At 39.5% G+C, this 25327-nt stretch overlaps 2 protein-coding genes across 3 annotated transcripts in view; one reads left to right on the forward strand and one right to left on the reverse strand.

Moving 5' to 3' along the window:
- Positions 1 to 5772, forward strand: part of PDE3B (phosphodiesterase 3B) — an 85741-nt gene extending 79969 nt beyond the window's left edge. For both annotated transcript variants that reach the window (XM_038137134.1, XM_038137135.1), the window contains exons 13-16: positions 1311 to 1514; positions 1750 to 1911; positions 3212 to 3461; positions 3793 to 5772. In XM_038137134.1, the coding sequence (XP_037993062.1) occupies positions 1311 to 1514; positions 1750 to 1911; positions 3212 to 3461; positions 3793 to 4019 (843 nt within the window). In that variant the 3' untranslated portion in view covers positions 4020 to 5772. The remainder of the gene's footprint in view (positions 1 to 1310; positions 1515 to 1749; positions 1912 to 3211; positions 3462 to 3792) is intronic.
- Positions 5773 to 14418: 8646 nt separating this feature from the next.
- LOC119702124 (vitamin D 25-hydroxylase) lies at positions 14419 to 19996 on the reverse strand. The gene is made up of 5 exons (XM_038139626.1): positions 19720 to 19996; positions 17949 to 18090; positions 17031 to 17663; positions 15677 to 16006; positions 14419 to 15057 (listed from the first exon to the last, which is right to left on the reverse strand). Exons 1-5 carry the CDS (start codon positions 19957 to 19959, stop codon positions 14882 to 14884), a joined length of 1521 nt encoding a protein of 506 aa, XP_037995554.1. The 5' UTR covers positions 19960 to 19996; the 3' UTR covers positions 14419 to 14881.
- Positions 19997 to 25327: the final 5331 nt, after the last annotated feature.

Below are 25327 nucleotides of genomic sequence, written 5' to 3' on the forward strand. Positions count from 1 at the left end.
AAAATTACTTCTTTCTGTCTGAAATCAGTATAAAGAATTTTTTTCTATTCTATTGCTCTAAAGTAAGTTGTTTAGGATTGAAATGCTTAAGGCCTGATTTAAGAAAAGGGGAAATTAACCTGTATTATACTTGTGCAATATTTTTATTTTTCTTTCCTGTTAAATTCTGATGTGTTTTGTATGTATCGGTTGTGTGTGCCTGCAGAAACAACTTTCAATTTGCAAAACTGAAAATAGCAACATAAACCAGTGCAGGAGAGAGTAAAGGATTGTTTCATAGACAGCTGGCCCTAGGTCTGTCTAACCAGCTGTGATGGCTGTTTGGATCCCTTAGTAAGTTACAGACAAGAAACTTAAATAATAATTGCAACAACAATAGATCAGGAACTGGTACAGCTTGCTGGGAGATAAAGACTTTGAAAATGAACTTTCCAATCAGTTTTCAACAACTCCTTATTACAAAGGGACTTCACTATGTAGGAACTTCTGTATTTCTGCTGAAAACAGCATACAAGAAGGAACAACACCAAACTACACAGACATCCATCACCAAGATTCAAAAATAGAAATATTCTTCAAAAAACTGCTAAAAGCATTGGCAATATGAATTTTTTTTTCCAGGTTCTGTTTAATCTAGATTGGATTATTTTCTAGGGTGTTTTTTATAAATATGGAAGCTGTGAGTAAAATCTGCTACTGTTTTTAGGGTTAAAATTTCTGCATTAGCATTAAACAGAGCCCTTTGAAAACTAGTTGATAATTTGCACCATTTTCCATTATGACAGTTCTTGTGTGTTTTGGAGTCTTTTTTCTAGTGGGGTTTTGTTGTGCTTTTTTGTTTATTTCTTTGTTTTTGTTGGGTTGGGCTTTTTGTTGTTTTTGATTTTCCAACGCAATTAAGAGGAATTAAAAACAAACACTTAGATTCATTTTTTTTTCTTGTTTCCTTTTTTACATCACTGTGTGACATAAAACACACACTGCTCCACACATATGCTGTGCAAAGTCTTGAGTGGTTTTTGTGTGTGTGCCTACAGTCTGAATGTAGCTGTCACTAAGATATCATTAAGGACTTCTAAAGAAAGAAAGAACATTGCTAATTGTTAAGTCTGGGGTGGGGTTTCCCTCATCTGTAATTTTTGTGTCACTTTAGCCCCAAAACTAGAAGACAAAATATAATATTTTTTTCATTTTTACCTAGTGTTGTTTCTGACTAGCCCTGACATGCCAGAATATTTAATTATAACTTTAAAACTTTGCTGTGTCATTTACAATTCCTTGCTTGGTTTTTTTTTTTCTTTCCCCTATAGGCTGTTCTCTACAATGACAGATCAGTCCTAGAAAATCACCATGCTGCATCTGCCTGGAATCTTTTCTTATCACGACCAGAATACAACTTCTTATCAAACCTTGATCACGTGGAATTCAAGCGCTTTCGATTCTTAGTGATTGAAGCAATCCTTGCCACAGACCTCAAGAAGCATTTTGATTTCCTTGCAGAATTTAATGCCAAGGTTTGGTCCAGTTTAATGTCTGAACTGATCTGGTCTTGGTATACTGATTTTATCACTGCTTCTCAGTAATTGTTAGCTTTAATTACTTGCATTTAAAGTTTTATGTTATTTAAATTTAAGCTATTAAAATGCAAATGGGGCGTTTTCTTTGTGCAAACCAGCTGTAGATGGTCTGTAGGTTGCCTAATAAACCCGTGGCTGAATAGTTTGAACTGGATGTCTGTGCCTACCCCAGGTCAATGACATGAACAGCAATGGCATAGAATGGAGCAACGAGAACGATCGCCTGCTGGCCTGTCAAATATGCATCAAACTGGCTGATATCAACGGCCCAGCCAAAATCAGAGACCTGCATCTGAAATGGACTGAAGGCATTGTCAATGAATTTTATGAGCAGGTGGGTATGGAAAGAGCAATTTTCTCTTTTTAATGATGGGCAGATAATACTTTGTTTTACCAGTGGTTTAACTAAATTAAGCTTTATTCCTTGTTTTAAATCTTCAGGTAAGGTATTTCCATCTTCTCATTCTGAATACTGAAATTTACTTTCACAGGCAGCTTACTAGCATGATCTTTTAGTTTCTAATAATTGTGTTAGAAAATGAGCTCCCAGCCAGTATTCTCCATTTTTCAGATATTAGGGGATTTTTGAGGGGGAGAGATTGTTTCCTTAGGATGATGCTGATAAATCAAAAAAAAATTCTTTCATTTTGGAAGTTAAGTTCACAGATGTGTTTCTAGGTGAAAGAATATCCTCAAGACTGACAGTGTATGTTCAGCTCTAAAGCTCTCAGGCCCATGGAAGTGCTGAGATATGTAACTATAGCTCCGATTTTTCGATGAGCGACTGTTCAATGTTTTTCTTCTCCTGTTTATAAAATCATAGGAAAAAAACCCCAAAAACCCAGCAAAGAAACCCCATTTTACTCTGGATGTTATAGCTCGTTTCATTCTCCTGTGGCCTTGCAGAGGATGCCATTACCCGCCTGCCTTGCTGTGGCTGATTTCTCTGCCACTTTGTCTCTTCATCAGCTCAGCAGTTGAAGTTGAGTCTCTGCCTGCTCTGAAGCCATCCTGTAAAGGCAGAGGAATAGCAGCTCCAGTAGAACTAGTTCTCCATCCAGACACAAGCAAAGCTGGAGGGAGGTTTATGGACTGTGCAAGTCTGAGCCATAACGTGTCTTTATTTTAAATTGGCCTAATTACATTTTCATTTACTTAGTCCTTATGGTACAATTATTCTCCCCAGTAAAATGATACAATCCATGTGGTGGTTCATGGAATCACAGAATATCCTGAGTTGGAAAGGACCACAGGCTCATCAAAGCCTAACTCCTAGCCCTTCACAGGACATCCCAAAAATCACGTCATGTGCCTCAGAGCATTGTCCAAAAGCTTCTTGAGCTCTGCCAGGCTGGTGCTGTGAGCACTGCCCTGGGGAGCTGTTCAGTGCCCAGCCACCCTCTGGGTGAGAAACCTTTTCCTGATATCCAGCCTAAACCTCCCCTGACAGAGTTTTATGCCATTCCATTGGGTCCTGTCACTGCTCACTGGAGAGAGGAGATCATGTGCTTTCCATGTGCTTCCCCTTGTGAGGAAGCTGGAGATTACTCAGTTCATTAAAAGTAATTTTTAAAATAAGAATTTAAAGCAAATTTTGCGAGAAATTCTGATAAGTTTTTTCATTTCTTTTTCAGGGTGATGAGGAAGCAAGTCTTGGATTACCTATAAGCCCCTTCATGGATCGTTCTTCTCCCCAGCTGGCGAAACTGCAGGAATCTTTCATCACTCACATAGTTGGCCCCCTTTGTAATTCCTACAATGCAGCTGGGTTGCTTCCAGGGCAGTGGGTTGATGAAGAGGAGGAGGATGCAGAAAGCACTGAAGATGATGATGGTGCACAGTTAGAGAGTGATGATGAAGAAATGGAAGATGATCTTATTTTAAGTAAGTTTCTGTGTTTCAGTTGGTGCTTAATTGTCCTTCACATGTAGCAGTGACAGCTGAAATTGTGCAGTACAAACTTTGTAGATTTTGCTATTACGCTGCTTCATAAATTTTCCTCTTTTAACAAAAATTTTGTTGCTCCCAGGAGACTTGCAATTTAAACCAGAATCTTGTTGATATCCTTTGCCATGCCACTGTTTAAATATTCAGAATAATCATCCGAGTGCCTTGCTGAAATTTACATCTCGCTTGCAATGTGCCATTGGTTTTGTATGTGTAAAATACGATTACTCGGAATGTCAAACGATCCAATATGCTTATAATTTTACAGAAGCTCAAAGAAAAAAAGGCAGACGGATATTTTGCCAGCTAATACACCACCTCAGTGAAAATCACAAAATATGGAAGAAAGTGATCGAAGAGGAAGAGAAAAACAAAACAGAAGGAGCCAAACTGCTGACTGAAATCTCATCTTTACCTCAAGCAGATGACATTCAGGTTATTGAGGAGGCTGATGAAGATGATGAGCGACAGCTAGGAGAAGAGAAGACGTGCTAAGGGAGCTCCAGTGGTGTCCAGTGTGATGACAGCCGATGTTTTTTTCCACTGTGCTGACTTCAGCTCGTGACACAGCTCACATAAAATCGAAAGGCCTTAATACTGTGAGAGGATTCTTTTTGCTCTGGTGGAATCCCACTCCTATGCACTTTCGCCACACACAGAATACAGAACTTCATTCAGAGATTGAGTATTGTATACCCTGATGCAAAGTTCTTTATGCCTTAGTTGGTATAAAATATCCTGATATAATGCTGCCTTGCTGAATATGGAACTCTTCTTTTCCTTGAGGTACCTGCAGTTTTTAAAAAAAACATTCGGTGACTTTGATTACCAAAGTGGCAAGAACTTTTCGCTAACAAGGAACCGCGGGATGAATCCTAATGTTGTCTTGAGTTGCTTATTTCATGTTGTTTTTGAACATGAATGAGGAAAAAAAAGTCTGTGCCTACATGAAAACTATGTTACTGCTGCAGTGCAAGCCTGTTGTGGGGTGTCTACTTAGTGCAGTAGTGTGCTTCATGTAGTCATCTCAGAGCAGCTGTTCAAGGACTGTGACATAAGTGCTGAATTCTGATATTTGTGGTTTAAAAAGAGGAAAGAAAATCCAGGTGCATCTATTTCTGATGCTTTTTATTATTGTGCATAATCTGATGTTTTATTTTTGCAGAAAATATTCAGGTTTGCAGTGGATGTTCATGATAATTCATTGAATACAAGGCCATTCTCATCTGTTGCCTTGCTGTTTTGTGGTAGAACATTAAAAACCTGTTCAGCTACTTAAATTATGAAGGAATTTTATTCTTTTAGTCATAAGTAACGTTGTATTTCCTGCCCTTACTCAGGTTCACTTTAAAAACAAGTCAACCACATCACAGATTTTTATCTTGCACCCATTTCCCATATTAAATTTTAAGGAAATAAGATCGTATCTCATTTATTCTTTGTATGTAAAGCTTTAGGAAAATTAAAGATTTTTTTTTTAAAGACATAAACTGCTGTTGCAAAATGGCTATTTTAATTTGCCCCACACATTTTTTCCATCACAGACACAGCTTTTATTGCCTTTAAGTTTGATGTACATCCTGAAATACTCATATGGAAACCAGAAGGTGGAAACTTTGTGTAAAGCCTGATACGAGATAAAAATCACTGTACTGTACCACATTTTAGATTGTTGAGTTTTAAAATAACAAACTTACACATTCCACCCCAATGTATTTTTAGAAACACTACCATTGTAGGTCTAATTTGTAAACAAACAAACAAAAAAGTCGAAAATTAGGCTACAGGTAAGCAAGCCACAGATAAGCCTAGTTTTAAAAGTGCTCCTTTTAGTACTGATCCTTTAAATGCTGTGTAGTTGAACTGAATAAAACCCAAATGCACGTGTGCTATTTCTAAATGTGTCTCAGCATATTTGTGTTTGCATCAATTGATTTGGGAAAAAAAAAAAAAAAGATAACCTTGTGTAAACTGTGTTACACTATTTTACCCAGATTCTCATTCTGCTGTTTCATTGGCCAGTTTAAATAACTGAAAGGTTTGGGCTTTTTTTTTTGTTTTTGCTCTTTTCACTAATAAGCCTTTTGTTGATGCATTTAAAAGACCACTGAAATGTGCTTTTGCTATATCTTCAGTGCCAAATTCCCCTTTGCTGCCATTATCACTGTCACTGCAGTTTTTTTTGTAACATGAGCAGTGTTAAACCAGATATTTCTGTCATTAATAAAATGTTGCACTATTGAAGCTGGCACTCACTGATCATACACCTGGTATTTGACATTTCTTTGGTCATATACTCTTCTTACAGTTAATGTGAAGACTAGAAAAATTCTGATTCTTTCAGTATGCTGTATTCTCAGCATTTTGTATTTAGATAGTGTGTTTGTGTACATAAAATATCATTTTAATATTGTTTAATATCATTTTGCTTTGTCTGAAAAATGATACTAATTATTTTGTCTAAAGTTTCTGTTCTGTTATTTTACATGACAAGTTTCCATTTTCAGTTTCCCTCAAAATGTCATTATTTAAAAAATAACAAAAGTATAACAAGGTAAAAATTAAGATTTTATCTTTCACGAGAGCATTGGCAGGACTTACATGTGGTGACATCTTTGCCAGCAACTTTCTTATCTCAGGTTTCTCTTAAACTCTTTAGGAATACTGAAGCAATTTTAAAATCCAGTAACAAGCAGCAAACCTCAGTGTTTAATAAACTGTGATGCTAATATGTATTTCCAATTAGAGATTTACAATAGATTGCTTCAAAGATACATTTAATTATGAATGTGTTCTAAATCTGCTTTAAAGTGCCTTTTTTTTCAATGTGTGCACAGTGTGTGACTAATTGTTACTCTAAGAGCAAAGGGAAAAGACTGGAAAAAAGTCAACAGAGGCTGGTTCAGGGAATGTTTGCAGAAGTGGATATGGCTGTAACTGAAGGTGTCTTAAATCTTTCAAAAATGGTAATGGAGGGTCATCTCAGTGTTGATTGAGCTGTTGTCCAAAATAACATCTCTCCATATAAGGCATATCACTCCTAAATCTATGATCACACTTCAGTAATTCACAGCTGCCAGGGGATGCTGAGTAGTGCTGAGAACCACAGAAAGGAACACACTTAAAACACTTTCTAATGCAACACTACCTCTTTTTTCTTTTCCTTTCTTTTTCCCCAAGAAGTGGACCAAATTAGCCTACACTGAGGTTTATGCCATGCAGAAATACAACTTTCATGTATAATATTCTCAGGTTTAAGTTAAGTCTCCCATCTTCTCATTGCCTTCTTTTCCAACGTGTGTTGGGTTACTTGCACCCATATACACAGAACTAGACCTACCAAGTTTTCTGTTAGGACAAAGTTCTCTCTGTGCTTCCTGGAGTCCTCTGGAGGTGAAGGAGGTGCTAAACCAGTCAAAATGAATAACTTGGAACCTCTTCCTGTGTGTTCTTCCTCCATGACAAAGTTAAACGGTGAGTGTAAGGTTCAAAATGAAAGGAATGGTTTGGGGTTGGTTAAGGTAAGTCCAGACTAACAAAGTTTGTGTAAGACTTCATTTGCTCTGTGCATAGAACCATTTCTTGGTCTATACATCCAGTTTTAACCACAGCCAGGGGCAGGTGAATCAGCAAAAGGAGTTAGCAAGAGCTCAAAGTTTTAGCTTTGGTGCTTGCTCCTGGTGTAGATGTAGTTGAATCTTGGCTTCTGGATCCTTTGAAAGCACAGACGGTTTGAGATAATCCAGAGCGTGTTATTGCCCACAGAGGGTGTGGGGTTCCCCTCACTGGAGATGTTCCAGAGCCATCTGGACACAATCCTGTGCCATGTGCTCTGGGATGGCCCTGCTGGAGCAGGGGGGTTGGACCAGATGACCCCTGTGGTCCCTCCCAGCCTGACCCATCCTGTGGTTCTCTGTGGCACCTACACTCACATGGCAGCACTTCCCCTTTTGTCCAAAAAAACATTTGGGATGTGCAGAATTGTGTTTCATACACTGGTGAGTGTGAGAGCAGGAATCCCAGCCTGAGAGATGTTTTGGACTGAAAGGATGGAATTTAGCTTGGATGATGAGAACTGGAAAGAAGAGGTAAGGATGGCACAGAGACACAAATATACTAAAGATGCTCAGAAGATAGACACTGCTTATTGTCTCAGGCCAGTTTGTGTTCAAAATATTATAGAAACAGTATGTCTTTATCAAGTCAGAATACTTGGATTTTTAGAAATGAAATGAAAATGGTAATGGAAATAATGATGCAATCATCACAACTTCAGCTGTGATAGAAGTTTAAGGAAATTGATCCTTCAGTGGCCAATAAAGATTAAATGAGCGAAACCAAATATATAAAGTTGATTAAATGAGGTACAAGAAGTATGATCAAGACAGTATTTATTTTGCTTTTTTTCTTCCAGCTCTCTTCAGAATTGTGTCTCTGGTCAATGTGCTGCTTCAGTCATGTCTGTGTTAAGGCAAATGAGGTAATGAATTCCTTTCACTTTTCCAATGAGGAATTTTTTGCAGTATCTTCTGAAGTAAGTCTTTAACTTGCTATAAAATTATACTGGGGATTCTCAGAGATGAAGCTGATGAACACAATTTTTAACTGCTCTCTATCTGATCTTAGTTTAAAAGGGCTATAAGCCATCAGTTTATTTGTCCCCTGCTTAATGAGAAGGAATAACACATTTTTAGAGGGAAAAGGAAAGAAAGCTGATGGACCAAGCTGCTACAGGATAAACATTCCATTACACTTGGCTTTAGGTGTGTACATGATTTACACTTACTTGGTTCTGTGTGACACTTCAAACACCCTTTAAAAAGGGCACAACACAACCAGAAATGTGTGAGAGGAAGGTTTCTTTTGGAATCTGTAGACCATGAGTCATCTTCTGATTTCTGGACTTCAAGAGACCACAAGGAGTAGCTACTGGTGTCTGTGGTATGTTCTGCTACACAGGCTGTGCTCCCTGGCAGAATGTTGCCATCTGTGGAATCTCGTAGAGTAAAAATCTTCTAGTGAGGTGAAACCTTCTGTCTGCTGGTTTATCTGTGAGATTTCAGAAGAAAAAAAAGGAAAAAAAAAGGTGATGTTTAACCAAACCAGCCTTTAAGCACTGGTGAGAGACCACGGTGTTTCAAATGATCCCTACCATTCACCTTGTGATTTGTCCATGTTCTAAACATCCTGCCAAAAAACAGGTGATGAGTCACTTCTGACTCATCTCTCTGGATCAGCAGAACCCTTTGCACCTTGAGTGAGATCAAAATATCTTCATTTTAATTGCATATAAAACAAAAGGTAATGCTTAGCTTAAAATGCAGGTATCATACCAAAAATACTGATAGTGTTGACATTAATTATTGCACATGAGGAGCAGAGTGCAGATTTTGTCCCCTGTGCCAGTCAGATGTGAAAACTTGCTCCTATATATAGTCATTCAAATGGGCTTAGCACACCCCTTTCTTTTTCATGACATTCATCCTAGTAGAATTTATTAATCTGTAGTACTGCCAGCGTATCTGACTCATATTAACTAAGCTTTCTTTCAGTCAAAAAAGGGGATAAGCAAGGCCCTCCGTCTTTGAGAATGGGTTTGTAATCATTTAATTCAATTCATCATAACTACATCACTACCAAAATACTAATTTCAGGTGCCACACCCCAGGAAGAACACCTGTCCTTTAGACAGATTTACAGAACTACAGTACAGACCAGTGAGGCTGATGACATGGCCTGAAGAGAAGGAGAAAGATAAAATTAATTAAAAATATGTTTTCCTAGTCTAGAGAAAATCAGACTCGAGTGACATATTCTAAGGTTACCTTATGAGACTGTTTCAGAGAGTAATCAGAATAATGCTTTCAGTGCTCACAGTGTTTAGGACAAGAAGTAACACCTTCAGGTGGCCAGGCTCAAACATGACTGATTGTCTAAGGATTGAGAGGGCTCTGACTCACTGAAATAGATTGTCTTGGGCTATTAAGAAAGTCTCTGCAAAAAAAAAAAAAAGTCTGAAAAACAGCTTTTAGTAAAACTGTTAGTGGACCAGATGAGCGAACTGCCAAACTTACTGAGATCCTTTCTGAACCTATTTTTTAAACACTAGGACTAGAGTAGAGGTCTGATATGGAAATTTTAAAGACCAAGAAGAAAATGTGCACAGTTATAGAAATAATACCATTCAAACAACAAGAACTGGAGGCATCAACTCCTTTATTTCAGTAAATATTAAAAGCTTTTTATTTTAAATGTGTTTTGCCCATAATTCATCTCCCACCAGAAAGAGTCTTTTTATTTGTTGAGAGAGCTAGAATCCTCTTGAAAAAATAGACGAGATTTGAACCTTAGCCAGAGATAAGAATCTGTCTAATTGTCAGATGGTGAATAAATGGAGAGGCAGTAGCCAAAAAGTTTTTTAAAAATATGATTGATTATCCTGAGTTAGTTTGCTAAAGCTATTTGTATTTTAAGGTTTTTTGGGTTTTTTTTTTGTATTTTAAATATTTTTTTAAGCTATGTGAGCCTTTCTAGATCTTAAGAAAGTGCATACTTGAGCCATTGGGAGGTGTTGGATGCTTCAGAAGATGATGTCATTCATATACTTAGCAAAAGAATTAGTAGCAGTGAGTAAGGATTTTTAAACAAATTTTAGCTGTTAGCACTAAATTTTATTCCCATCAACAATGAATTATTCTTACTGTCTCTATGTCATCATGAAGTTCATTATGGCACAAAGAGCATTTTATAGATTACACCTACAATTTGTGGTGAAGTAAATGCAATATTAAGCTATGTTGCATTTCTCTCTACAGTGTGGCAGTTTAGACTGTACATTCCTTGAGAGAGAAATGGCGTGTCTTTACAGAATGCAAAATAAAATGGAAGAAGATCTGAAAATGCCCTGAAGTGGCTTTATAAAGCAATTTTTATGCTTCCAAAAGAGAAGAAATCAAAGTAACTTCCTAATCTATATCAGATAAAGAGGGGTTCTAAGTACCAATGCTTTTCCTGGAAAAATTAGGCTTACAAAGTTCTGCTGTGGTGCATGTTCAGCATTATTATTATTATTATTATTATTATTATTATTATTATTATTATTATTATTATTATTATTATTATTTTAAATTGAGCTTATTGTGTAGGTTGAAGAGAACCAAAGGGGCATTTTGACTCCTTAAACGAGGATGCCTGTGGAGAAGGGAAACTTAATTACTTGGGAATAACTGGAATTCTTTCAGATGTTTTATCCATAGTGATTCTGTTCCCTAACTTTCATTCCTTGCTGGTATGAAGCTATACCTGTATTACCTATATTAGTAAGGGACCTGAACAATGAGGCATTATTTTGGTGGGGGAATAAATGTCCATGAGACATGGATGGGTGGATCTTGTTGTCTGGATACTGATGAGCCTAATGTGGATAAGCATCTGAACAAATTAACTGTACTTAAAAAGCTTAAAAAGCTTTTTAATACTTAATTTTTTTTCATGCTTCTGATAAATTGTAGTTTTCATGAATTAAAAGTATTTTCTTTAAGTTTTTTTTTTTTTTTTTGACATGAGTGTAGAAAAGGAAGTCATCACTTGAAAACAGCAGCAGAATAAACAGTAACTTTATTCTATTTTCTGGAACATTGCTATAGGCCAGTCTACATCACATGTAAAATTTTTGGCAAGCTGCCATCTGCTGCAGTAATAGCAAGAGATTGGATTAGATTGCACATTCCTGATGTGCTCCCATTATTTTAATGGGTTTAATCTATTTGGAATGTTACTGATTCGGAAGAATGTAACAAATGTAGCATCTCCTGAAGCCTGGCAGTCTTCCTAAGGACTAACCACTGTGAATGTGGGTTCCACCTAACTCCAATGACATGGACAGAGTTGACAGCCTTCAAAAATGCCTGAAGGGATAATCTAGAATGGGGAGAATCTGCTGATGCCCAATTTACATTGTTCTGAAAGGACAGAAGAAGGCAGAAGATTTCCAGAGCCATAGTTTAATATTATCTTGATTAGACAGAGGGTTTGAATTATCAGGCCCAGTGCCAGAAAAACACCTGGGACAACTTATTGGTGTGAAAACACATACCAGCTTTCTGTGTGTACCTTCACAGAGCAATTTATACTGGGAATATTGAGTTCCTTTCAAACTCTTACTGATCCTCTGATCTTGGCCATGTTATCTTGTGTTTTCATCAGTCCATCTCTCTCAACCAGAGGCAAATTCTGATCTGGCATCTTCCCCATTATGATTTTTTACCCCCCTCATTTATTCTGAATCTTTATGTTTTCATATCCAATGCGTTATTATGAAATTTACACAATCTAATTTTCACTTACTTTTCAAAGGCATTTTGCTATTTTTTACTGTGTTTTTCTCTGAGCTTGCTATTTTTCTCATGAACTTGCTCTCTTTGTGATTACATAATCTGCCTCATCTACTCTGTAGTGCTTGCACAAACCCTTAAGCTCAATTCAGGCTGAACACGTTCTGGATACATATAAAAATATATCACAGTAAATTTATACTATTTACTTTCAGAGAAGCAGTGAAAATGAACATTCCTAAAATGTTCCTTTTATGAAATCTTCCTTTGTATAGCTAATTACTGAATTAATGAATTAATGAACCTTCCTGCATTTATTGGGTTCACACTAAGGATGTGTTCATCAGTACCACTGAAACTGCTGGAAGTTCAGGAAATTAAGTGCTAATGAGTGAGATTTTTCTTCAGCGTTTTTTCAGTGTCCTGTATGACATGCTTGTACTGCTCCCTTTTCAGTCTCTGGGGATGCTGACATGGCCAAAAACAACCCCAAAACTTAAATGTGAGGATAGAGATTTGGAAAGGAGGATTAAAGACACGATGGTGGTTCTGACTGCAGCTCTTGCAGCAGTGTTATGAAGATACACTGGTTAATATATCAACCTTTAAACCAAAACAATGTTAAATAGCAGCCAGCTGCTATCTATCCTAGATATTTCAGCTGGAATTACCTGAATGTTCCACCAGGAAATTCTGAATTTCTGGCTGACTACTGTAATCAATGTTGATACAGTGGAGGAATTCTGGAGGACTAGGAAAAACTACTATTATGTCAATATTTCAAATTATTAATTTGGATCATTAGGATAATTCTAAGTCAGAGGGAAAATAATAAAAAAGTTGATAGAGAATGAAACATGTAAATATGACTAATACCGATACAGATTTAGAGAAAAGACAGTTTGTCAAACGTATTTGATTGCTTAAATGAGACCATAAGTTGGCAGATAATGGTAAAAGTTTGGATTGATATTCTGAGGCTTTTATGAGGCATTTTGATTTAGAAACCAGAATGACACATAATCAATATGGTTCTCATTAAATGGATTAAAGACTAGCCAGGAGTTAGAGCTCAAAATACCTCAGCAAAAGGGAATAATAACTGGTCAGCTGGATTTTGAGCATGGGTCCCTGCAAGAACTGGTTCTTGATGGTTTTTAATCCTCCCCCCCATTTCAATTAGCATTATTTGAGCCATGCTGTAACCAAAGGATGGCCTAGAGTTCTCGCCACCCAGAAAGCAAGACTAGGTACTAGACAAACTCTGGCTGGCTGATCTGAGAGCAGAGGGCTGGGAACAGGAAGAATTGCATCCAAAACTAGAGCTGAACTCCTCAGGGCTGCTTCATGCTGAAGGCACCTGAGTTCAGTGCATTCCACAGTTTCTCCTTAGGCATTCCACAAGCACACAACATCTACCTGGTATCCAGAAAAACCTTGATTATGGCTCCTAACCCCACTGCTTGCCAATGCCTTAGGAGTGGTTTATTCAGTTTTCATGCTGTGCCCAATGCACAGCAATCAGGTTTGCCTCCTTCCTCTCTTTTTTGGGTTTGAAATCTTCTCTACAAAAGGCACTTTTTCAGGAAGTGGAGTAGCCTGCCCAGCCTCTTCAGGGAAACAGGAACTTGTGTTAGAGCTGCTCTCTGTGGGTAAAATAATCTGGACCTGCTGCACCCAAACTCAACAGGCTGTAATGTGAGTGGACTGGCATTAGCTGTTTGCTTTTTCTCTTTTGCTCTTTCAAAAGAAAGGAAGCATTTCTCCTCAGCATGAGCTGCAAGCATCAGGTCAGCAGACAAACACCAATTCCTGCCTTTCAGCTTCCCTGCAGCTCCGAATTGCAGCACGATCTGTGTAAAAAAGCCAGGTCAAACACTCAGCCCTGGCCTTCAATAGCTGCCTGCTTGTTTTGTTCTGAACCCTGTCCTGGGGCCCTCTCGCTCCACACAGAGGGGACTAAATACTGTGTTTGGAGTTTCAGCTGCTCCTGCAAGGTCTGCAGACACAAATCTTCATCTACCAATAACCACAAAGCAAGAGCTGGCAAGAATAATAAATGAGGCTGGCAGAAGTCAAGTGGTAGCCCTTACACCTAAAATTTGTGCTTAAAATTCATTTAAAATCTGTTTCTCCCCAACCTACTGCACTTGCCCTCCCCAGAAAGTCTCTCCTCTGGTGAGAAGGGCGAGTAGTTTATTTTCTTTACTCGTAGTATAGTTGTGTGTGACTCTGGTAACACAAATACTGGCTTTTTCAGACTATTTAAGCAGAGATTAATCATTACAGAGTACTTTGTATTGGGAGGCAGTGGAGGACAGAGGTCTGGAAATGCAATATACCGGAGGGAAAAAAAAAGCCCTGTGATTGTCAGGAGTATGGCAATAACTGAACACTGTGTGTATACACTGTGTGTATGATGCTAAGTGAGAAGCAAGCCATAAAAGGTCCTAAAAGTGAATTCATGATTACCTGATTCACTAGAAAATTATGACCAACTGGGAAGATAGGGCAAGGTAAAAGAAGGATAAAATGCTTTAAAAGACAATCTGTTTCTCATGGCTGCAAAATATAGTTTATTTTTGGTTACATATATTTAAAAAGATACCTTTTAAAGTCCCTTTAGATATGAAAATTTAATGGATAATTGTAAAGAATGGCTTAGCTGGAATAATGTAAATGATATTTCCATGGATGAATTCAAGCATAAACATTTTGAACCATATTCTCCATGCTTATGAAAATACCCTCTCAAAGTAAAATAGCTTGCTAAGTAATTAAATATTTAAAAACTGTACCAGAAGTTAGAGTCAACACAGTCTTCTGGAGTGAAAACATCATGATGTGTTCCACACCTCTGGTTCAGTTTTGTTTTTTTTTCTGTAAAAACCAAGTGAAAAGAAACTATCAGTCCTTTAAATCGTTGTTATTCTGGCTTGAACACGTTTAGGAATAGAAGGCAAAGTGGATCCTGAGCTGCAGCTTGGAGCACCGTGCTCCAGCTGCCCAGCTCAGCCCTGCCCTTCACCGCCTCTCGGCGCAGACGAGGTACGGCTGCGGCTGTAGGGTCATCCCTAACCTGGGCTTCAGCTCTGGGATCACTCCGTGAGGGAAATGCAGGTGAAATCGTTGGAGCAACGAGGTGAAAAAAATAAACATTTCCATTCGAGCCAGCTGTTCTCCAAGGCAATGTCTTCTTCCTGAGTTGAAAAAAAAAGGTTTTAAAAAGGTTTAAGATACCTTCAGTCACGTTTTCGCTCTTACGATGAACAGGAATGGTCATTTCTGTGTTCTAGGAGTGCTGTGTGAACCTGGTGGCAGCATTTTGTAAGAAGGGTAGGTGATATTTACACTAAGAAACTGATTTTAGAGAATTTGTTGCTCACTAATGCCATTGAAACCAATTCTGTCAAATTGATTTAGATACACTTGCTACTGTATTTTGTCCTGAAGTGCCAATCTAGATGGAAAATGCTTTAAAAAATGACATTGTGAATTTTAGCCTTTTCCCCCTACTATTTTCTTAATTACATCTGCTGCCAGTCATTATTAACTGGCAATTATTAGAACTTTGTAAGGAGGATTTTTATACATAAACTGATAGGATTTTATACATAAACTGAGCTCATCTATATAAAAGACATTATGCTAAAATATTGTTATCTCCAGAGCAAATTATACTGAATATCTTGAAATTGAATTATATTTGATATCTTTAAATCAGAACTGAGGACATCATTCTGTCCATTTATTGCCACCCCTTACATCTTACACATCTCTGGATTTGTGAAAAGGAACAGTGGGAGGAATTGCTCTTACCTAGGGAAAAAGGAATAAACGCATCTTTCTTGACAAACTGCCCATCACTGTCCAAAAACCTCTCAGGAAAAAACACTTCTGGATTGCTCCAGTATTTTTCATCAAAGTGAACAGAGTAGAGGTTGGTAATGACTGTGGTGCCTCCGGGAATCGTGTAACCACGCACAACAGTGTCTTTGGAAGTTGCATGGAAAATCCCCAGTGGGACTATGTTACAGAACCTCAGCACCTCGTGCAGAACAGCCTCAGTGTAGGGCATCTTGCACTTCTCTTCCAAGGCGGGCATTTTGTTTGGGCCAATGACAAGATCAATTTCTTTCTGAACTTGCCCTGTTAGGAAGAAAAGCTGAGGTTTATTTTGTAATAGCTTTTACATTTTAATTTAAGCTAAAGTGTTTTTGTATATACATACATTTTAAAAGAATACTGAAACATGATACACCTTACACAAAAACCAGTAGCTTACAAGCTTTTAAAGTTAGACTCCATATTCCTATCCATGCTTAGTGCTATTATCCCCATTATCCCCATTCTGAAGCAATGGTGAAATTAATATTAGAATGACATTTTTTGGTCAAGGTACCAGCAGTAACTTCCTAAGTTATCTGGGCCTCTCTGCTTCCAAATCCTGGAAGCCCCAGCTGAACCAAGCAGTGCTAAGGGTTTGGCAGGAAAAGTGAAGTGGAGGCAGTGAAACCAGAAATGTGACTCTTCACTTCTGGAATCCAAACTTCTCCTCACAATGTCTGGGCTAACACTCAGACATCTATTGCTGTCTTACTTCACAATGACTATAACACATCTTTTTATTTTTAAATGCCATTTCTGTTCTTCCTAAAGTATAAGTATTCCTGTCTATCATATGTAAATCTGTTGTGAACGGGGGAACGTAAGATAAAAATAATTGTACCTGAATTGTTAACCACAACCTGATTTACATTTTTGCTGACACCTGTACATTTTTAATTTAGTTTATTACTTTCATATTTAATTACATTTTCTTATTATTTATTAACTACATAGATTAGGTTATCTGCCAACAACAGATCATGCATCACAATGCTAAACCTAAATATATTAGAAATACTTAAAAGTATTAAAGCTTCATAAAAGCGTATTCACAAAATAATATGTTTAAATTTTATCATGACACTTGACTTTTGATATCCTCTTTGTCTGCATTCAAAACAAGCTGTCCACCTCTGTCCACAGTATATTTAGTAAATGACATAATAGAATAATATATACAAAGCTTTTTTTGGTGATGATCATGGACCATTGCACCGCTTTGAAAAGGCATTTTCAATCTGCAATAGGAAAGTGACTCAGTTCCTCAAAATGTCAAAATTCTTACCTTGAATGTTTGGATAAAGAGCCATAAATAACACTGCCCATCTCAAAACATTTGTTGTGGTTTCTGTCCCAGCTATGATGAGTTCTCCAACGGAGAAAATTAAATTTTCTCTTGAATATGTAGATTCTGGGTCGTTTCCATTGCAATCCATCTCATCTAAATATGCATCTACGAAATGTCGAGGTGACTGAGGCTTCCTATTTTCAGAGACACGTTCAATAAGCTCATGAAGAAACTCATAGACTTCAGCTGCATTTTTAAACAGCTGCTGGTGTTTCCCAAATGGCAAGATACCAATCCAAGGAAAAGCATTATATAAAAATACAGAGGCACTAGCAGCTAATTCAATGTTTTCACTAAAAATCTCAATCATGTGCTGAAATTCAGTATCTTCGTATGTGAAACGTTCTCCAAAAATAATCAAATTAGTAATGTTTGAAACAGCATTTGTTATCAAGTGCTTAAGATCAAAGGGTCTGCCTTTGTATGTATCAATGGCATCAAGAAAAAACAGGGATTCTTCTGAAATTTTGTGTTCAAAGGATTTTTGACCATATCCAAAAACTCGAAAGGTATTTACAGCTAATTTGCGGTGTTCTGTCCATCCTCTGCCATATTTACTGTTCAGTAAGCCTGAAAAAATATTTTGACACAGTATTTTATGCAATGCTTTATTTTTCTTCCCCCATAAGATAATAAAATTATTCAACAAGACAAAAAAACGAGACAAAATATTTTGGATGTCTTGCTATGGCGCATAGTCCACGAGTGACATTCCTTTCCAAATAATATCTTTAAGGAAGCATCAAGTATTTTACGAAAGGACATCAAGTAGAGAAAATGGCTAAAGCAGATGCTTCATTCATGTCATCTATGGGACAAAAATTACATTTTTATACAAAAGACATTAGCACTCACCTCCCATGTTTGTCAGTTTCTTGAACAAGGGAAGAGATGGCCTGTCTGCAAAAATCTCACTTTGGTGGACAAGGCATTCCTTGACTGCATCGTAGCCATTCAGCACAACAGCAGATATACCTCCGAGGTCAAGGCTGAAGATCTTTGAGGGAGGGGGGAAAAAAAGGAATAAAAAGTGTCAAATGCTTTTACAGCCCAATCTGGGAACAAGGAATGCACAAGTGGAACGACACTAAACATCGGCGTGAAATGCAGAGTTGAATAACCTTCAGCAGGGCACACAGGCGGCCAGAGGTGGGACAGGAGAGATTGTGGTAAGCTCATTTGCTTTGTTAAAACATAAAATTAATTAGCCCACACTACATTCTGTACTTTGCTGTGCACATTAAGAAACCAGCCCTCCAAATTAAGGATGGGGGACACCTTCATGTAGTCCCTAGAGAGGAGTGAGAGCCAAGGTGACAGCCAGCAACTGAGAGCAGAGCCCAGCTAGGCCCAGCTCACTTTCCCACAAGTTGTTAGCACAAGGTGCTTTGGAGAAAGGTACAATACAGCCTGCAGAAGGCACATACAAGATAAGAAAAATTTAAATCTGAATCTGCGTTTTAAAAATTGAAACTGAGCCTAAACTCAAGATTGACTCATAGATCCCTTTCCATACATTCCCTCGGCATTAGAAATCTGTGTTTTTACCATTACAAATCTTTATTCTCCATGTCAAAGCTGGTGACCTCCACAATACAAAACTGTGTTAGCCTAATTACACATTCTGTGACAACTGGGTTGTCACCCAAGGGTTGTCAGGCACTGGAACAGGATGCCCGGGGAAGTGGTGGAGTCATCATCCCTGGAGGCATTTAAAAGCTGTGCAGATGTGGCATTTGGGGACATGGTTTAGTGGCAGACTTGGCAATGCTGGGTTAACAGCTGGACTCGATGATCTTAAGGGGTTTTTCCAACCTAAATGAGTCTATGAGTCTGTTTCATTTTCGACAACTTGGTAGTTTTACTTTTATAATGGCTCTTCTTTTTTATGTGCCAAGACAGTCCTGGTATATTTCTGCAAACCATCTGTGAGTTTTGTATGCTTTGGTCTAACTTATTGATCTTTATTCCCATAGCATACATGATTAAAAAAAAAAAAAACCAACAAAAAACCCCAAAAAAACAACAAAAAAAACCCCACTCTTTGATTGTATTTTTTCAGAGTCCCCCAAATCCTAATATGCTGTTTCCCTCAAATTCTGCAGGATTCTTTCTGAGACCAGATGACTGAAACTCCATGCAGCACTCCAGGTAAGCAGAAAGCTTGCTTTATTCGACAACACATTTTCCTTCCTATTTCCAATCTACTTGTCCTAGTACTTTGCTTGAAGAAGAACATTTACTTTTTTTTTTTTTAATTACCAAAATACAAGTTAGATCTAGTTGAGAGTTAAGTTTTATGAAGCTCGCAAGAGGAGACTGGCCGCTTAAAGCTGCCTGATGGAAAGAAACGCTCGATATAGAAGGAAGTAAAAAAGGGAAAAAAAAAAAGAAAAAAGAAAAAGATGAGTTTTTGCACAGTTATGCTGAAGGGCTGTAAGTAGCTGAAGCATCGCGCTGAAGGTAGTTCGGGGCACGGCTCGGCGGAGCGCTGCGCTCCCGCTGCCGGCGGGGCGCTCCGCCCGCCGCATCCGCCGCGGGGCCGCGCCGGGCAGGGCGGCAGCTCCCGGCCTCCCCGCGCCCGGGCCGGCCCTCCCCGCTCCCGCGGGCCCCGGGGCGGCGGTACCTGCCCGTGGATCTGGCTCTGCCGCCGCAGGTAGACGTGCGGCTGCTCGGCGCCCAGCGCGGGGATGTTGCCGAGCAGCGGCAGCCCCGCGGGGCCGGGCGGGAAGCCGGGCGGCCGCCGCTGCTTCAGCAGCTGCCGCACCACCAGCGACAGCAGCAGCGCCAGCGCCGCCGCCAGCGGCAGCAGCCAGGTGCCGCCGCCCGCTGTGGCTGTCGCTGTCGGCTCCGCCGCCACCCGCATCGGCCCCGCCGCCGCCGCCGCTTCCTCCGGGCGTGCCCGTCCCGCCGCCGAGCATTGGCCCGCGGAGGCTCCGCCCGCCGCGTCAGAGCAGCCCTTCTTTTCCTTTTTTAATTTTTTTATTTATTTTTATCTCCGGAGCGATGCAGGGTCGGTCGCTCGGGGTCTGCGCAGTGTCGGAACGCGCCGCTGGCTCCGCGCTCCGCACGCCGGCCGGGGCAGCTGCGGGGAGGGACCGGCAGCTCTTGGCGCCTCGTTGAGTCTCTCTAGAATGTCAGACGCACAGTTTGGAAGTGTCTGTCCCAGAGACACTTCGGGCTTGGGGAGCCTTGGGCCGGTGAAGCCCGCAGTGGTTCCCTCTGGCAGATGTGTACCGGATGGATTTGTGGCTCTAGGTGCGATGCCCGTGATGCCCGTGATGCCCGTTATCCCCGTGATCCCCGTTATCCCCGCGATTCCCGTGATGCCCGTGATCCCCGCGATCCCCGTTATCCCCGCGATCCCCGTGATTCCCGCGATCCCCGTGATCCCCGTGATCCCCGCGATCCCCGTGATCCCCGCGATCCCCGTGATGCCCATGGTCCCCGCGATCCCCGTTATCCCCGCGATGCCCGCGCAGCCTGGCATGGGCTCCCTGACCCGGCCACGGCCCGGCCGGACAGCGGCAGGAAAGGGTCCCTGCCCTCGCAGGCAGCACGGAGCGATGTGTGAATGTCCTCGGTCCGTGTGACCAAGCAGCACGGAGATCACACTTACAAAGTGCAAAGGTTGTTGTCACTTGGTGGGATGATGGCTCAGGAGCGAGGGCTTGAGCTGCAGAAGAGGCCAAGATCGGTGAGGCAGAGGTCAGAGAGCAGTGTTGCTGTGCCATGTGGCATTCTTGGCAAGACGCTTCATAAACAAACCCAGATTTGTTTCCATGCACGCTGGGTTTGTTAGTACGTTGCTAGTATTTTACAAGCAATTTTAGGAATAACAGAAGCATTCCCGGCCCATTATAATTTCTGTGCCTCATGTTTCTAACTTCAGATGTCTTTCTTGTTGAATTTGTCTTAATAGCTGTACATAGATTTTTAAGCACATTGATAGGATCTAAACAGATGAGGAATTTATGCTGATGGAGCTCATTAATAACCTGTGTCAATGCCAGCATCCTTTATCAACATTTTACCAAGTTTGTCAGAATACAATGAAGTGGCTTCAGCCCTGCTGGAGGTTTATTTTTTTTCATTCTTCTTCCAAGTTATTTCTTCATCCTTTATTTCAGTGTGATACTGCCTGGTGTCTTAATTATTTGGGTCATATCTGCTGAAAATATCACTATTTTCAATGCCAGTGCCTAAAGAATCCTCACCAAAGATTCAGGACCTCAGCTTGGCTCCAGTCAGAGGAAGAATGAAGGGAAATTGCCAAGGGGTAAAGTAAGATCTGAGAGAACAGAGGAAGAGGTACCTGTTGCTTTGATTTATTTTTGCAGCTTTTCTTCAATGCTCTGTTATTTAAATGTTTAATACCCAAGGTTTTAGATGATCATGATTTCCACTGCATCTGTGTAAGGAAAGAAAGGTAATTAATTAAAAATGACAGCAAGCATTTTGAAGGGGGGAAAAGGGAAAAATAGTATAAGAAAGATCCAAGAAGAGGGGGGAAAAAGATACAGAAGAAAAATCCAAATATTTGACTAAAAAGGAAGGGGTATATTTGTAGTGGGGGAAAAGCCAGCAATATTTGACAATTATCTTCAAACAGAGGAGAGAACAGTAAAAACTGACCTTACCAGAGTCTTTGAGCCATGGGGATGGACAAGAGACAGTGATGTTAACCACTGTAACAGAGGAAGGGAAGCTGAAGAGCGTGATTGCAGAAAAATAAAACCCATTTTGGCCAAGCCAAATGCTAAAAGATAGTGAGACAACCAAGATTAAAGATTAAAGGTCCGAGAACTTCTAAAAGACGTGTGATTAAATGGAGGTAAAAAGCAGCAGTATGGACAAAGATGACTGAAACTTGTCAAAAGTAAGTGATAAATAAACCCTTGTAGACAGATGAAATTACTTAAGAATGCAGGTTTAGGGATGCAAGACTCCAGTTGCTGTCCAAGCACAGGATTCCTTGCCAGTTCCTGATTGATCTTTTTATTTTTTAATTTTTTTTCATTCATTCATTCCTTCAGAAGTGTGTGGGCAGCTTATGCTGAATTGCTTCTTTGGGAACGTTTTACTCATCTTAATCATGGATGATCAAATGAGAAAACTTATAGGATGAATAAAGGTTTTTTTATTTCAATTATAAAAACGATGGCTGAGTAAAGAAACCCATTAAAGCATGTATCTTTATTAAATTCTAAAACATTCTAGTCATCAAGTTTTGCAATTACTTTGCACTGGAAATTCTATGAGCAGAAGTTGGAGTAACAGGAAATGATTGTGTTCCTGTCCTCTCAGGAAAATCAGAAGGCAATTATTTGGCTTTGTATTCTTTGACTACACACACTTATATACAGCTTTGACTTTTGAAGAAATATATTGCCAGCTGTGGCTGTTCTCTGAGTAGCAATGTTAAGATCTTGAGGATGACTCTGGGTAGAAAAATTTTTTTTCCAAGTTCCATTAAAAATCTCATAAACTTGTATTTAGCTACAACTTTGAAACAGGCTCTGGTTTTCTTATTCTTCAGAGTTGACATTGTAGCTGGGAAACAAGGTAAACCTTTATCAGTTTTTTTTCCATTCCTATTTTCCATTTATCAGGTGTTTTCCATTCCTATAGTAATGTCTCTTGTTCAGTGAAATCATGACATGATTTATAAAGTGCAGGAAAACAACTTCTTTCTAGACAGATGTGTAAAGATTTTGCTCCTTGCCTTTGGTGGTGGACTGGGGAAAAGAGAGAGATCTTTACAGATGTGTGTGAAACAGGCATGCTTGTCATAAAAGAAATTCATTTCACAAGCCCATTGACAAGTTTAGACTAATGTGCAGATGTTATCTGTTACACTCCCAAAGTTCTTTTGAACCTATGTCATCATAGAGAATGATCAACTTCCATGTCACAATTATTTCCTGAGCTAAGCCTGTAGTGATGCTGGTGCTTTACAGATCATCTAAAACAGAAAAACACATCTGATGTTTTCCCTTGTGAATCTGGTGACTGACTGCTGAGAAAATCCCCACCTTTTCCTTCAGTCACATCCTTTTCTTTCATCACAGTCCTACTCTGCCTAAACATTTCATGTCTGTCAAGCAGACTCAGAAGTCTGGAGACTGGCTTAACTTGAGAAATAGTTTTTGGCATTTTCTGGATCTTTCAGAGTATACTTAGGTCCATTCTATGCAGAAATTTAGAAATTCATCTTTTCAATTGATGGTCTCATACGAGTATGGGTTCCGAGAAACCCTGCTGAAACTAGATTAGCAAATATTATGTTGTAATAGCCTTTGCCTTCACATGCTATTTACCAGCACTGAGAGAGATCTTTCTCAGCCCCAAATTTCCCTGAAGGCAGAGGCTCAATCAGTGCTGTAGGACCTGACAATGTCAGGACAACTGCATAGCTCTGGGAGGGACTGTGGAAAGCTCTAAGTTACCCTGTGGCTTCATCAGACCTCAGTACAGGCAAGGCAAAGATGAAATGATGACAGGAGGAGTTCCACTCTTCTAACATCCTGTAAAGGACAAGCCAGGATTAACTTGAGGGCCTGAGAAAAAATTTCTCACGTTATTTTCACTGGCGTGCTCTGACAATATATAAGGTAGTACCACAGTACTTGTGCAAGCAATGAAATCAAAGTTTTACAACCATGCTGTTGTTTAACAGGATTAGTTTTCTGTTCTGAGGTTGTTTTTACAGCTCTCATTTTACCTGCAGAATGCAAAAAAAAAAAAAAAAAAAAAAAAAAAAAAGGAGTGCAAGCAGGTGCTGATTTTGAAACATTTTCAGGGTGAGGTTTTCCTCCGTAGTGCTGCCCTGGTAATGCTGCAAGTCTGACCCTGCCTCTGCTGAGTATGAGGGGCTCTCCCTGTCAGCCTGCTGGAGGTGTTAGGGACAGAACTGGGATTGTGCCAGTTGTCAGAGGGAGGGAATGTGTTTCCAGGTGGCAGGAGAGGGCTGGAGTAAGCTGCTCAGAGGCTGAGCTGTGCTAAGGCAGGACAGAAGGTGACAAAGCCATAGCAAACGTCCCTGTGGTCTGCCCCTGCTGCCTGCCAAGCAAACCTCACGGCAGCACAGTGTGGCCCAGTCTGTTTAAAGGATTATTCCAAACTGGATTTTGAATATGTCCAGGAAAATCGCCACAGAACCTACAGAATCTTTTGGGGTTTTTGTGCAATAAGAAGATTTCAAGGAGATTCAAACCAATGCAACCCTGATCTTCTGTTTAAAATGTCTTTCATAAATCAGTCTTGGAGCTTTTCTAAGGCATTTTGGAGGAAAATTTGCTTCCAGAGTGATTCATAGATTTTTCACTAATTAGCTCAACAGCAGTTCCACTTTCTCAAAAGCAGGCACAGAAGCAGCCTGAATCCAGATTTAATGTCCATTAAAAAGGAAATGCTTTAGTGTTGGGATTTATATCAGTGTTCTGGTTCTCAGGAAAGTACTGCATTTTTATAAAAAAGAAGCTCTTGTGGTTTTTTGGGCCAAATTCAAACCAAACCAAAAGATGGATTGGTACAATATTATTTATGTGGATAAGCTTGCTGTGAGCTTATGCTAAATCTGAATATGGTTTTTCAGAGACTATGGGAACAGGATTGAGGAAATAATTTGACCAATTAGGGATGTAAGTTTTGCAAAACCAAATGCCTACAAAAGTTAGTGTTGGTTTCAGAGTTTAAGCCATTCTCCAGCTTTTCAAATCATGGCATCGCAGCAATTGGAGGAGAAAGATGTGAGGAGAACAAATGTAATGGATTATGTTCCTTTCCCAGAGCATCTCACCTATATATGTCACTCCTGACAGATGTTAGAGTAACATGCCATGAAAGCCTCCACTGAAAGAGGTTTCAGTGCCATAACTGAAATGCAACCTATTCTTGCCTGTCATTAATCTCAGTTGTAGAAAGCTTTTCTCATGTGTGGTGTCTCCTTTGTTGCCCTTCAAGACTCTGTGTATATAACATAGTGCCAGATTGCAGATTGTTATTGTTTCAGGACAAGAATTTGTACTTTTGTTATCACCTTTCTCCATAGTCTTTCCTTCTGTTATGTTTTCCTGGTCTTTGAGCTTGTTTCCCTAAATCCGTATATGGGATCTCTGATAATCCCTACTGGCCTTTTTCTGGGCTTTCTCCAACTTGCCCAAGTATTTTTGGTCTAGATCTTATCAGCAAAAAGTAGAGTGTAAGGATTACCTCCCAGGCCTCAAACAAGA

This window comes from Motacilla alba, chromosome 5 (assembly GCF_015832195.1).
Source record: "Motacilla alba alba isolate MOTALB_02 chromosome 5, Motacilla_alba_V1.0_pri, whole genome shotgun sequence".
NCBI lineage: Eukaryota > Metazoa > Chordata > Aves > Passeriformes > Motacillidae > Motacilla > Motacilla alba.

Coding starts and splice junctions, on each gene's coding strand:
- LOC119702124 (XM_038139626.1), bottom strand. CDS start 19,959: ATGCGGGTGGCGGCGGAGCCGACAGCGACAGCCACAGCGGGCGGCGGC. Junction 16,007..17,030: donor TCTTTATCCAAACATTCAAG/GTAAGAATTTTG, acceptor TCTTCCTAACAG/GGCAAGTTCAGAAAGAAATT. Junction 15,058..15,676: donor GTTTATTCCTTTTTCCCTAG/GTAAGAGCAATT, acceptor TTTTCAACTCAG/GAAGAAGACATTGCCTTGGA.